Source organism: Sporothrix schenckii (assembly GCF_000961545.1).
Source record: "Sporothrix schenckii 1099-18 chromosome Unknown Cont44, whole genome shotgun sequence".
In the NCBI taxonomy this organism is placed as follows: Eukaryota; Fungi; Ascomycota; class Sordariomycetes; order Ophiostomatales; family Ophiostomataceae; genus Sporothrix; species Sporothrix schenckii.
The window spans coordinates 1,116,419-1,128,955 of NW_015971145.1; the positions used below are offsets into that span (position 1 = coordinate 1,116,419).

The 12,537-nt window shown below is 55.8% G+C and overlaps 5 protein-coding genes across 5 annotated transcripts; 2 read left to right on the plus strand and 3 right to left on the minus strand.

The window, feature by feature from the left end:
• Positions 1-560: 560 nt before the first annotated feature.
• On the plus strand, positions 561-890 carry SPSK_10084 (uncharacterized protein; the record flags this gene model as incomplete). The annotated part of the gene is made up of 1 exon (XM_016736641.1): positions 561-890. The coding sequence occupies one exon, from the start codon at positions 561-563 to the stop codon at positions 888-890; it is 330 nt and encodes a 109-aa protein (XP_016587091.1).
• Positions 891-4,959: 4,069 nt separating this feature from the next.
• SPSK_09024 (uncharacterized protein) lies at positions 4,960-6,633 on the minus strand (the record flags this gene model as incomplete). The annotated part of the gene is made up of 1 exon (XM_016735605.1): positions 4,960-6,633. One exon carries the CDS (start codon positions 6,631-6,633, stop codon positions 4,960-4,962), a length of 1,674 nt encoding a protein of 557 aa, XP_016587092.1.
• A 452-nt stretch (positions 6,634-7,085) lies between these two features.
• On the minus strand, positions 7,086-8,213 carry SPSK_09457 (sterol-4alpha-carboxylate 3-dehydrogenase (decarboxylating); the record flags this gene model as incomplete). Its single annotated transcript, XM_016736029.1, has 1 exon — positions 7,086-8,213. The coding sequence occupies one exon, from the start codon at positions 8,211-8,213 to the stop codon at positions 7,086-7,088; it is 1,128 nt and encodes a 375-aa protein (XP_016587093.1).
• Positions 8,214-8,788: 575 nt separating this feature from the next.
• Positions 8,789-10,615, plus strand: SPSK_08912 (uncharacterized protein; the record flags this gene model as incomplete). The annotated part of the gene is made up of 1 exon (XM_016735498.1): positions 8,789-10,615. One exon carries the CDS (start codon positions 8,789-8,791, stop codon positions 10,613-10,615), a length of 1,827 nt encoding a protein of 608 aa, XP_016587094.1.
• Positions 10,616-11,285: 670 nt separating this feature from the next.
• Positions 11,286-12,310, minus strand: SPSK_09538 (HMG box protein; the record flags this gene model as incomplete). The annotated part of the gene is made up of 2 exons (XM_016736110.1): positions 11,286-11,387; positions 11,450-12,310. The coding sequence occupies 2 exons, from the start codon at positions 12,308-12,310 to the stop codon at positions 11,286-11,288; spliced, it is 963 nt and encodes a 320-aa protein (XP_016587095.1).
• Between the last annotated feature and the right edge of the window lie 227 nt (positions 12,311-12,537).

The following is a 12,537-nucleotide window of genomic DNA, read 5'->3' on the forward strand; positions in this document are numbered from 1 at the left end:
GTTGGCCCGCCAAGTCCAAGTGCAAGCTTGCTGGAAGGTGAAGATGAGAACATGGACTCAAAGGGTGTGCGTCACCTCAACTGTCAACCGCTGCACACTCCACTAGGTATCACCCGATGGTGTCCCCGGTGACAAAAGAAAACTCACCTTTTGGGTGTGAATGTTAAATGAGCAAAAAGACGTACGAGGGGCCAAAAGTCGGCAAAGGGCGAACGAGGATTGAGAACGGGGTCTACACGTACGACCAGAAATCACAGGCTATGGTTCTCCACGACAAAAACCCAGCACCGCAATTTCCGTGCCCGCTTGCAATCATTCGCGTCTGTCCTTTTTCGTCTGTCACCCTGTTGTGTCTGCCGTCCGTTCGTCCATCGTGGTATCCACCCTCCATCTCGAGGCTCGGGTCCGTGCACATATCGACCAGGGGTAAATAGGAGAGCTGCCGCCCAAGAAATGCTCTCCGACCCACCCTTTTGGCAGCCCGACGGGTCTTGTTGACCTGTGTCTCTTTGATTCTGTTTTCTGCTTACAATGTACCTCGCGAAGGGTCGCCATCTACGATGTATGAAGTATTTACATCGTACGATGCATTACCTGTGATGTACGCTTCAAGCGAAGAGGGCAGTCGCAAAGCCCTGGCGGCAACTTTCTTACCTATGACCACAATACTGCTTCCCGAAAGGCTACTTGGTCCTGGTCCTAATGTGGAGCTCTGGCAAGACTGTCTCGTCTCTCAGAACTCCATCCTGGGCGAGTACGAGACGGAACCACGCTATTCTATCACGGGATGCCAGCTGCCCTGTGCAAAGCCTGCCACCGGGAGCGCGATGTTCCTCCACGCGGAGAGCGTTTTGAGGATCGGCTTGTACGAGTACAGCCGTCTATTTTGACCACCAAGCAAGACAACCAAGTGCATTGATATTGTGCGAGGACCGTTGCAAGTACGGAGTACGAGCATGTTTGGTTCCAGATGCGAATAGTTTGGGCACAAGGCTATGAATAGATCTTGTACATTTTACATACTGAACGCACGACCGCATACCCACTCGCATCTGTCCCAGCCAAAAGGTCCTTCTTTTGCTGGTCCTGGAGTCTGTTCGTTGTTGATCTGCCTTTCCAGCTTCCAGCCATGGTGTTCGGTCGTCCCTTCTTTTAGCGCAACACACCTTCGCTCATGCCACCTCAGCGGCGAGCGCTTATCTCCACACGGCAACCGGTTTGTCTCCGTTTTCATCTATTTGAAAACGATCCGTGCAACCATGCAGCCGTTCCGACCACTTCATCTCACTCCGCAACATCCTCCACATTGGTGATATTACGGTATTTACAACTAAGCTCCTCGAGGGGTTTACATTTACAAAACATTAAAGTTTGGTCCAAACACACCTCTTCCTTGGTGTGCACGCATCATCCAATTCGTGAACGGGCCATAAGGAATGCGTAAAGTGGAAAGGGAGGATCCGGGAATGCCATCCGAAATGTGAACGGGTGACCTTTCAGCGGACTATTTTCCATTTCCCCATGTTTTCTTTCTTTCGACTTCCGTCTCTCCTCGTTTCTGTGTCTTCTTTTCATGTGTTTCGTCCAATATTGCTTTCATACAACGTCGGCGTGTGATATTGGAAAGATACATAAAAACGCCCCGACAGTGCTGGGCATCCATTCCAGTTACAGGAGGTGGAATGGCAAGTGGAAGTACTCTGTACACCTGCTGAGGCAATACACGCATCTCTCGTGCATACCTCGATTTACGAAGCTGAACGCAGCTGTTCCTACGATGTTGCGCGGTGCAGCTTGGGACAAGGGTAGTATCTTGTTGGCAGAAAGACTGTATGCGACCAAAGAATGTGTCAAATACAACATTACCTCGCATTGCGTACGACGTATCACTCTTCTTATCAGAAGCCCCAAGATTTGACCACGAAAGTTTTAACCGCACCGCTTGTACAACACGCTGCAGGAAGAAAGGGGGTATGAGCAACAATGAGACGGAAACCTGTACAACATACGCAAACTGCAATCATAGGAAAGCAAACCCTGGTCCTGGGTCTTCGGTTGCATGACGCCTCGCACGTGGTTGGTTGGCAAAATGTTGCATCCGATAAATGAGAGTGCGTTTGAGAGGGGAACACAAGAGACGAGACAACCAGACAAGCGACATTGAGTCGACAGGCAGGTGGAAACAAAAGAGGGACAATGAATCAGCTTGTCAGAGCCGTGATGTTCTCATGTCGTCGCGTGGACCCTGGGCAGTCGGAAGCACAACGTCTGGCTGCGCACCATGTATCTCTACATACTACAAAGCATGATTTAGTCGGCACCTCTCGTCGCTGGCTTCTCTTACATCTTTTCGCCCATTCATTTCATCTTATATCACATCCGCTACATCTCCTCTTTCGTGCAGATGGCTAATGTCAAACATTAACAAAGCCGCCGCATTGACCTCCTGTCACACATACGACCTTCTTTCTTTTGGCTCTGCCCTGCCCAAGGTTACAACCAGCCTTCTCGGTGTGCGTTTTCAATAGTGCCTTTCAAACCTTACCCCCTTTCCTCTTATTAACTGATGCAGGGCCAGATTAGACCGGGCGAGCTCGACATTTTGCAATATGTTGCCGTTCAGGTCCAGACTTATCAATGCGGAGGGCGGCAACATCCAGTTGCATGAAATGCTCGCAGTTGACAAAGCGTTCAAACACCAGCTGGTACATACTATTCACAACTTCCATTTGCACAACCCATTTTCCTGCAGCAGGTTTACAATAAAACCAAGTGCGATCTACATTGCATTTCGCCCGGTTTGCTGCCACTGACTCTGCTTGACACATACGAAACCAAAAGCCAGTAATAGTACATCGACAATATGCGGCGGCGGTCAATACTTGCCGTTGCCGCCAATATCACGAGCACCACCCGCCTTGCAGGTCGGAATGACTGCTGTCGTTCTTTTGTCATGAGCCAATACCCCACAGTCGCGCCAGTGCGCAGGTGATGCAAGGGAGGACTTGGCAGTCTGCAGAAGCTCTCTGCACGGTGAAGATCTTGGTGTCGGTTGGGGGATACGGGCAGAGTTTGCCCGGTGTTCTTGATTCAAAGGGCGGTGGATGCCTCCGCAGACCATGTCTCTCCCTTACCTTTCCAAGGTGAGACATACAGAAGAGGGGCCACGGCGTACAGGATTCAAAGGACCGGGCTCGGTATTCCAGACATCGGGGATCTGTACAAAGGTGTTCGTCCCGGTTTGCAGTTGCCCTTCTGTTGCCCTTCATCGAGCATATTTGCAAAGAGGCGCAAAGAGTCAGTGCATTAAGCAACCTACTGCTGCCATTGGCGAGTTTGTCTGTTGGCCTCCGCGAGCAACGGCGGCCGTGTCTCGACCATCAGCACAACAGAGTTTCTGTCTCAGACCCCTATCTCGTGCAGTTGTATCAATAATTACGCGAAGAAATAAGACGCCCTGTACCAGACAAAACCCGTCCCGACCGTGTGCGCTTTTTGAGGGAAATGTGTAGCCGGTTGACAACGTCGTCCTTGTGTTTTAGTTGCAGCACCAGCTCAATATTTTGGATTTTTTGCGATACAAGGATGGCCACATATAAAGAGGGTGATGAAGAGGGCAAAAAAAGTCCGGGCGAGGCGAAGGGGGACCGACAAGCATCATCTGCGCCTTGGCCCCGACAAACAGGCTTGCGCAATTTCGGGCGACGCAGATGGCAAGGTCTCAGGGTCGACTGGTAACAACCCAAGCCGTGGCGGGCAGTTGGGACCATTTTTCACACGGGCCGTGTATGATGGATGACGGACGGAGGCGGCGAGTGTTTGCGGGAGGATTGGATGAGACTGGGAGGCTGGAGTGCCGTGACAAAGGAACAGGGTGAGTGCTTGTTGAAGATGTGAAGGAACAAAACATCTGAAATCATGGGATGTGGGTTTCAAACAGGATGCATGTATTTCGAAAACAGTAAGACCTGGAGTCCTGAAGTGATCGCCATCATACCCCAAGTCCCGATGCAGGGCATTATCTGGAACTGATTTGTGGCACAGAAACAACAGTTATAAGTGACATGGCCGAGGTAGCGAAAGATGTGCATTGTGTTTTAAGTTGATCAAACTCGGATAGCCTTTCCGTGATCCTCTTCATTGGCACTGGAGTTTGAGACGGGAAGAAAGAAAGGACACAGGGCGAGTGTATTGTGCCCGTTTTTTAGTTGGCTTTTGAATTGTTTACTTGTTTTCGCATATTTAGCGGAGCTTACTTGCCCTTGTCTGGTTCCCGGTATTCGTTGCATCATGATCCTTGCCGCTACTGCCCCAAAGCCGGGGTCGCGATGCAATGCTTGGGATGAGGGGCTCGGGGAGGTGACAAGAGGCTTTCTCTGTCGTCCAATGTTTCATGATGGGCATTCTTGGCTCCTTTATTTGTTGTTGTTGCAGTTTTCAAAACAGGGACCATTGAAACCTCACCTTTTGTTCAGGGTTATGAAATAAGACAATTGATCACATAAAAAGTATTTGAGATGGTTGCGTTTGATTTTGGTGGTTTCAACTGTGAAAAGTCACGATATTGCATTGTTGTCTGTTTCATTCCCTCCCTTTTGTCTTCATTTTAGTTGCTAAAAGAATGTGATAGCAAAGTACACCCAAGAAATACGAATAAAATGTTACATTATTACAAGTAGCAATTGTCGTAGGTGGTGGCCTTCAATAATTTTCGACATTTTCTTGAGAGATGACAAAATATCGCCGAGTAAAAGTAAATAAAATAAAAATAAAAATATATTACGTATATATCCGTAAAAGAAGAATAAACGCAAACAAAGGTATATTTCCCCTTACCCCGACGGTATATGTATCGAAACCTATTTTACAAGCCAGTAAACCCAAAGCCGTAGACTACATTACTCACAACTCCCATACGCGAATGCAATTATACGTGACAGACAACTAGTACCCAGCGTCTCACGACAACAGCCGGACACCACGGCCAACACTGCCCGTGTCGAACAGCTCCACCAGGCCGGCGCCCACAGCCTCCGCCAGCACCCAATCGAAACTGAGGCCGTAAAAGTCCTTCCACTTTTTCGTCCGGGTGAGCGGCACACGTTTGAAGCCTCCGCCCATTTCCCTTCGTTTGGCGATGCTGCCTCCGGCGTCCCACCGCTCACGCAGCGACGTCTCAAGTGTCTCGCGATGGGACGAGCGTGCGATAATGCCAATGAGGTAGGACAGGGCGCCAGACACGAGCTTGACGAATGAGCCGTGGCCGGGGATGCTGAGAAGAAGGTCTTCGGTGGGCGCTGCTGCAGGACCGCCGCCAGCAGCAGCGGCTCGATACCGTCCCCGGGCACCGCCTCCTCCAGCCGTATACACAGCGCCAACACCGCCAACGGCGTCAAACGAGCCCGAGGCGGCGCGAGCGACCGTTTCGAGACTCAAGAGCGTCGTGCGGTCCTCGGGACGGGCATAGACGTCCCCCGTGTCGCTCTGGCTGCCACGTTCGCCACGACGGCTACCCCCGCCGCTGTGGAGGCTGCTGCTGCCGTTGCTACCGCCACCGACGGCTGCACTACGGTGCCCCGTCACGCTCATGCTTCCGATGAGGCCGGCAGAAGCGCCGTGGCCTACGAGAAAGCCGGCGCGCACGAGCTCGTCGACCATGTGCACAGCCAGCTGCGGGGCGGGGTGACCGTTGATTGTGAAGCGCTTGGCGGCGGGGTCGGCTGGCGTGGGAGGAAACGACGGATTGGCATCCCCCAGCCATGCCACGAACGCCTCTTTTGTGTCGTCGCTGAGGCCGGTCGAGGACGGCCCCTGGCACACGCGTGCTTGCAGCTCCGCCGTCTCGACGAGCACTTCACCGAGCGACTCGCCGCCAATGACGAGGGCGCGGCTGCCACGCTTCGGGTCCGCACTGAGGGCGTTCGCATGACCGCCTCGGTCCCCGAAATTCGGCTGGCCGCTGAACCCGCGCCGCCACTGCGGCTGCACCACCTTGCGCAGCACCCCCGCGCGGATCAGTGCCACGGTCTCGCGCTCCGTGGCCGTTGCATTGGGAAGCAGCGCCGCCACGTGCGCCGTCGTGGCCAAGGCGGGCATCCGGCGGCGCATGTTGAGCAGCTCGGCTGTGCGCGTGCTGTTGCCAACAAATCCCGTCGTGGTTCGTGCGCCGCCTGGCGTGCTGCCATTGTTGTTGTCGCTGTCGGCATGGCCTGCTGCGGACGCCCTGGCACCCTGCGGCACCGGCTCAAACATATTGCCGCGGGCATAGCGCAGGGCCTGGACGACGTCGCGCAGGGACAGGTCGTCAGCGAGGGAGGCAACGAGGCCGTTGTCGTCGAGCTGCTCGTCGTCGTCAGAGAAGAAGCCATCGTCGTCGTTGTCGTCGTCGTCTTCGTCTTCGTTACCGATACCGCCCTCGTCCATATTTTCATCGACAGGAGTGGCACTCTTTGATATACTGCCACGTCCGCGCCCCGGCTTGGCCTGGCGCACGTTGTTTGGCAATGGCGACGATGCCTTTGTAGATGTTGACGCCAAGGCAGCCTTCTTCTTCGTGCTGCCCGTCTTGTTTGCAGCGACCGGCGCAGAGCGCTTCTTGACGCGCGACCCGCTGAGGATCGCTCGTAAACTCATGGTGGCCGCATGTCTGTGTAAGAGAAAAGAGACAGGAAGGCTGTCCGTAACAGGAAGCATGGCGGGCTGTCGCCTTGTCGTCGTTGGTTTTGCTTTAGAAGCAGCCAATGACAAATATAGTGGGGCATCGCAGCCTGGCGTTGGCGAAGTGGCTCTGGCGCTATTGGTCAGCCTCGCCACTTGGCGGCCTTGAGTGACTCTCAAGAAACCCACGCCACCGTGCGACTTCATCCTACGACTACCGTACTGTTGTAGCGAGCAAAATAAGCCGTGGCAAGCAAGCTTGACACCGACAAATATATTAAAGGCTATGAATGCCAGACACGTAAAAGGCTGCAGCAAAACGGAACAACTGCGGTCTTGAATAGTTGCAAATAACAACAGAGGCCCAACTTCACCTCTTCCTCCTATCCCCTCCATCGCTCCCGTCGTCCCTGTCTCTGCCCTCCCACCTACGCCTGGCCGGCCTTCAAACGCTCCTGCTCCTTGAACCACTCGACGCCGCGCTTGATGCCCTCCTCCACAGACACAATCGGCTCGTAGCCCAGCAGCCGCTTCGCCTTGCTGATGTCGTAGTACCGCGTCATGCAGGCGTATACAATCCGCTGCCGGTTGAACATGGCCGGCTTGCGCAGAATCCCAAAGACAATCTCGCTCAGCAGCCCCAGCGCGAGCCCGACCGCGCGGGGCAGCACCACCACCTTGTCGAGGCCCTCCGTGTTGCCCGCGTGCTTCCACACCGTCCGCGCGAAGTCCCAAAAGTAAATCGGGCTGCCGTTGGTAATGAAAAAGGCCTCGCCGTCCACACGCTCGTGGTCGAGCGGCGCCGTCTTGGCCAGGGACGTCGCCCGCAGGGCCAGCGCCGCCAGCAGGTGCGCGTGCGCCACGTTCTCGACGTACGTAAAGTCAAACAGGTTCATGTTGTCGCCGATCTGGATGTTGTGGCGGCCCTGCCGGAACACGGTGACCATGTTGAACGTGGTCATCATGTCGCCCTCGCCGTTGATGCCCGACGGGCGGATCGAGCTCGTCAGCAGGCCCTTGGGCGATGCCCGGTCGTTGGCGGCCAGCACAAGCTCCTCGGCCGCCGCCTTGGTCTCCGAGTAGTACTCGGTCTGGTCCTTGCCGCGGATCACCGGCCAGCGCTCGTCGGCGTTGATCAGGTCGGTCTTGTTGTCCGAGATGATGCTGGCCGAGCTCGTGTACACGAGGCAGCGCACGCCCGCCGCCTGGCACGCCTCGATGACCGTGCGCGTGCCCTCGACGTTGACCTTGTAGAACAGCGCATCCGCCACCTTGGTCGACGCCTGCGCCTGCGGGCTGGCCGTGTGCACGACGACGTCCGGCTTGTATTCGCGGAAAATGGCCGTCATGCGCTCCGCATCGGTGATGTCGGCCTCGTAGTACGTGACGCCAGCAGAGTCCGGCTGCCGGTTGCGGCTGCAGAACAGGTCCACCACGCACACGCCCGTCGCCGCCTTCTCGGGCAGGTAGTCGCGCACCAGCAGGTTGACGACGTGGTGGCCCAGGAAGCCGCAGCCGCCAATCACCATCACCTTGCCCAGCGAAGGAGTCGACATTGTGAGTGCTTGTGATGTGTAAGAGAGACGACGTGGTTCGAAGAGTCGATGGTAGAGTCAATGGTCGAATGCGCGAGGAGGTCGTGGGCAATTGTCGTCGTCGTCGTCGTCGTCGTGGTGATGTTCTCTGCGATGCGGCCAGCTTTCTTCGTGCCCCTTTTACACAGCACTAGCAGTTTGCGGCAGAATTCATCTCCCCTAAGACATCTGCAGGCACCGCGGCCCGCTGTTGCACCGAACACCGTGTGCCGTAGGGCGGTGAGATGGCCTGGCTACGGCATTAACTACCTGCAGCACCTAATTGGCTGCTGGTCCCGCTTTTTTATTTTACAGCACTCCGTAATTACCTCTCACTCACACGCTGGCAGGCACAACGCACAATAGGCGCCTGTAGTTGCCTAAAACAGTACTCAGATGATCGTCCCGTCAGCCGCTTCACGGTCGAAAAATGGAATGGCTTCGACTTCTCAGCGACCTTTAGCATTTTCTTGATGTTCTCTCTCCCTGTCTTTCTACTCCTCTCATATGCTCATCTCTCGCCGCCCTGGCACACACCAATCTCCTGACATGTCTTCATGACACGGCCACCGACCGAGATCCTGGTGCACATTGCTGCAGCCAGCAGCGCATCCGACGATGTTCGATATCGCACCCTGGCACAGGCATATGCCGACTATGAGCCGGCAGCACGAGTCAATGTCGGGACGGTGTCATTTGTGAAGGATAGTGTCGGTAGTGTCGACAAGGCCAGCCGCGTCGGCAGCTCGGGTGAACCCGCGCATGTTGTTAGTTTTGAAGAATATCGGCAACCCGTGAGCAGCACAGCCATCGACGGGCAAATTGCGGACAGCCAGTCATTGCGGTCCGTGAGCTTGTCCTTTGAGAGCGTATGGGACAATGTCACGTCGCCAGGTGTTGTGCCAGTGCCCTTGCCAGTGCCGCCCCCTCGCCCAGAGGTCCACAAACGACACCTGCACTATGTGTCGCCCAACGACTACATCCCAGACTCGCAGTCTGGCGACGAGCGCCGGACGCGACGGAGACGCATGACGGACCGCGAAGACAAGAACAGCACCGCTCTGTCAGAGCGCGTCTTTGGCGTGTCTCGCGTTGAGGAGACCCGCATAGAGGAGACACAGGATCTGCTGAGCAGCCGTGTCACGGACAACCACACCATCGCCGGCGATATCCGAATCCACGCGGCTGCCAGCCCAGACCTCAGCACCATGCACTTGGATGTGGCACATCTGACGGACAGGGTGCTCGGGGATTCACAGGACTGGCTGCCGTCACACCGAGGACGTCCACAGAGACTCGCACTTGGACAACGGTCTGCAAACTCTCAGCAGTCGCCACGGAACGAGGACAATGACACATTTCTCAAGAGAAGCCCACCACTGCACGAGTGGGACGCGATTCCGTCTTCCGCTCCTGGCTCTTCACCAGACCTGGGAGCTGGCCAGCCTGTTGGCCTTGGCGTCGATGTGCCATCTTCGCTGCCCGAAGAATCAGGCAAAGTGGTCCTTACGGTTGCGTCGTCTTCCTGCGAACAACTAGGGCTGTCGGCAGGTTTGTCGTCGTCTGTTGTTTCGGGTGTTTCGGGCTTACTGAGGGCCGATTCGGAGCCCATCAGGACGAAACGCCAGAGAGAGTCTGATCATGAAAGTATAAGGACCAGCGGTCTCGACCACAAAAAGCAGAACTTGCATGCGAGGCGTGCAAGCGATATTGGGCAACCATCACCGAAGAAAGTGCGGGGTGACCTGGTCTTTGAAGCGGGATCTTCTATTGCGAGTCCGGGCAAAACCGGTACGGCGATGAACGTGCCGAATGGCACGCTCCGCGACCTTTCACAACCCTTTCCCTCATCGTCACCAACGGCGAGCGCGCCTGGACTGTATCTGGACCAAACAGTTCGCATCATCTCGCCGGATCCGCCCGTCTCATGCGAGCATCTCGACCCCGCTGCATTGGTCACCGACAAGATGGCGAAGCTCGCCAGCGATCTCGACCTCGAGCGACGTTACCGGCCATCACCCTCGCCAGACAGCCGAGCCGTGCGTCCTTTTGAGAGAGGCTACTGGCGTCTTAGCACCGCGAGCTGGCCTGCCACCGTGCGCCAGCAGGCCTGGTCGTTTCTGAAAACGTACATTGGTGCTGGGGATGCCGGTTGGAGTGTGTGGTGCTCGCGGGACCCGGCCCCGCACACCTGGTTGCGGTTGTCGTGCTTTGCCGCTACAGCCGGCCACACCTACCTGATCCTATACCTGGCCAGCCAACGACACATCTTGGCGACGGGCGCCGTTTGGCTGGATGCATCGGGTACGCCGACGATAACGGTGCCGCCGCGCAAGAGGAAGCAGACGAGTGGCAGCGCGGATGTCTTTACGAATACATACTGAATATGGAATGGATTGGATGAGATATGACACGGATATAATTGGGTATGGATGAAGGTGCATTTTTTATCGGGCTAACTAGGCAAGCTTGGTACAATTATGGCGTTTACTTGTCACGACTGCAGGGACACTTATTTACTTATGGGACACGGATGAACGGAGGGAGGATGTATTATGAGACACATCGAGAGACGAGATACCATGCTTTCCCTAGCTGGGCCAATACAGATAAAAAAACAAGCAAACTTTCACTCGTTGAAGATACACAAAGCACAGCGAAGTACCGTTGGCCCTAATCATACAATACAGTTAACTGCTCAAGACTAACGTTCCGCCCCTTCAGTGAACATAAACGTGGTCCTTTTCTGTCCTCATTCCGGTTCCGGTTCCGGTTCCTGTTCCTGTTCCTGTTCCCGTCCTCCCCCGGCCACCCAGAGTAGGGTACATAAAAACTCAGAAAGCATGGCAGCAAACAAGCATAGCTGAAAACGCCGCGAAAGAGACGACGGCCGCACAGAATTCAAGCAAAAGAAAACATTAAGGCAATGACAAAAGAAATGGATAAAATACGATAAGGGAATATCAGTATCAGGGACTTGGTGCAACTAAGGATGAGAACGGCTCTTCTCAGACGACTCTAAAAAAACGAAACATTGTTCGGGCCGCGTCAATTTTACGCAGACGGCGACGGAGACTTGCTTACAGTCCGTCCAAAGGTCGACTTGACCTCCTTGCCGTACCGATCGGCCTCGGCCTTGGCAATGTCATCGTAGCGCTGGGTTTCGTTAGCCTAGTTTCGAAAGAAGACAAAGAGATTGGTAGAAGACGTCGACATACCTGGCGTTCCGACGACGAGAGGTTCTTCCACTCGGTGGACAGAGCACGCGCGGCATCGGCCAGCGGCCGGCCCGTGAAATCGCCCGACTCCCATCGCTCCTTGGTGAAGAGGGAGAACGACGACGTCGGCCGCCGCGGCTGGCGTGCGTCCGTGATGCTGCGGTGCTTGGTGGTCTTGCCCAGCCGATTCAGGTGCAGCCGTGCCCGGTTCGCGTCCGCAATCTGCGACACCGTGTGGCCCTCCACCCACTCCTTGTACGCCTCCGCGTTCGATGCCCGGTTCCTCTCCGACGTGTCCCGCAGCCGCTGCAGTTCCAGCGGCGACAGCGCCTTGAACGCCTGGCTCAGCCCCGGCATGATCTTGGCGAGATTGGCTTTGCCGCCGTCCTCTGCCTTGGTGCCCGTGGTGCTCTCCGTGATAAAGAGAATCCACGGGTGCTCCGGCAGCTTGCGCGGCTCGTGCAGCAACGCCACCTTCTTGAGCTCCCGCTTTTGTGCCTTGGCCTTTTCCTCGGGCGTCAGTGCTGCCTTCTTCTTGGCGGCAGCCGCCTTCTTCTTGGCCGCTGCCGCTGCCTTCTTCTTCTTCTCCGCCGCCGCCGCCGCCGCCGCCGTCTTCTTGGGCGCCGCCTTGGTCGCTGTCTTCTTGGCGGTCGTCGCCTTCTTCTTCGGCGAGGCCTTGGTCGTCGCCGCTGCCGCAACGGCCGTCGCGGCCATGAAGCCGCGTGTCGACTGGGCACGGAACGCGTTCAGGGCGGCCTGTCTGGAGACGAGCGGCGCGCCGGTGCTGACACCGGCTGCCTGCATTGTGAAACTACGGCCGGCGGCCGCGGCGCCGACGCGAAGGACGTTGGCGGAAAGCATTTTTGGGAAGGGAGGCCGATGTGTGTTGTGCGTCGACGGTTGTGGTTGTTGAGACGCGGACAATTGCGCGGGGATTCGTTTGTTTTGATTGTCTGTTGGTCGCCGTGTCGCCGGTATGTTGATAAGCGCGGGCAGTTGCGGCGTTGCGACGTCGTTTTTTCAACGCACAACGAATCGTGATATTGCTGTCGCACAGAAAATTCGCGGCTCCCTGGGACGGAAAATAC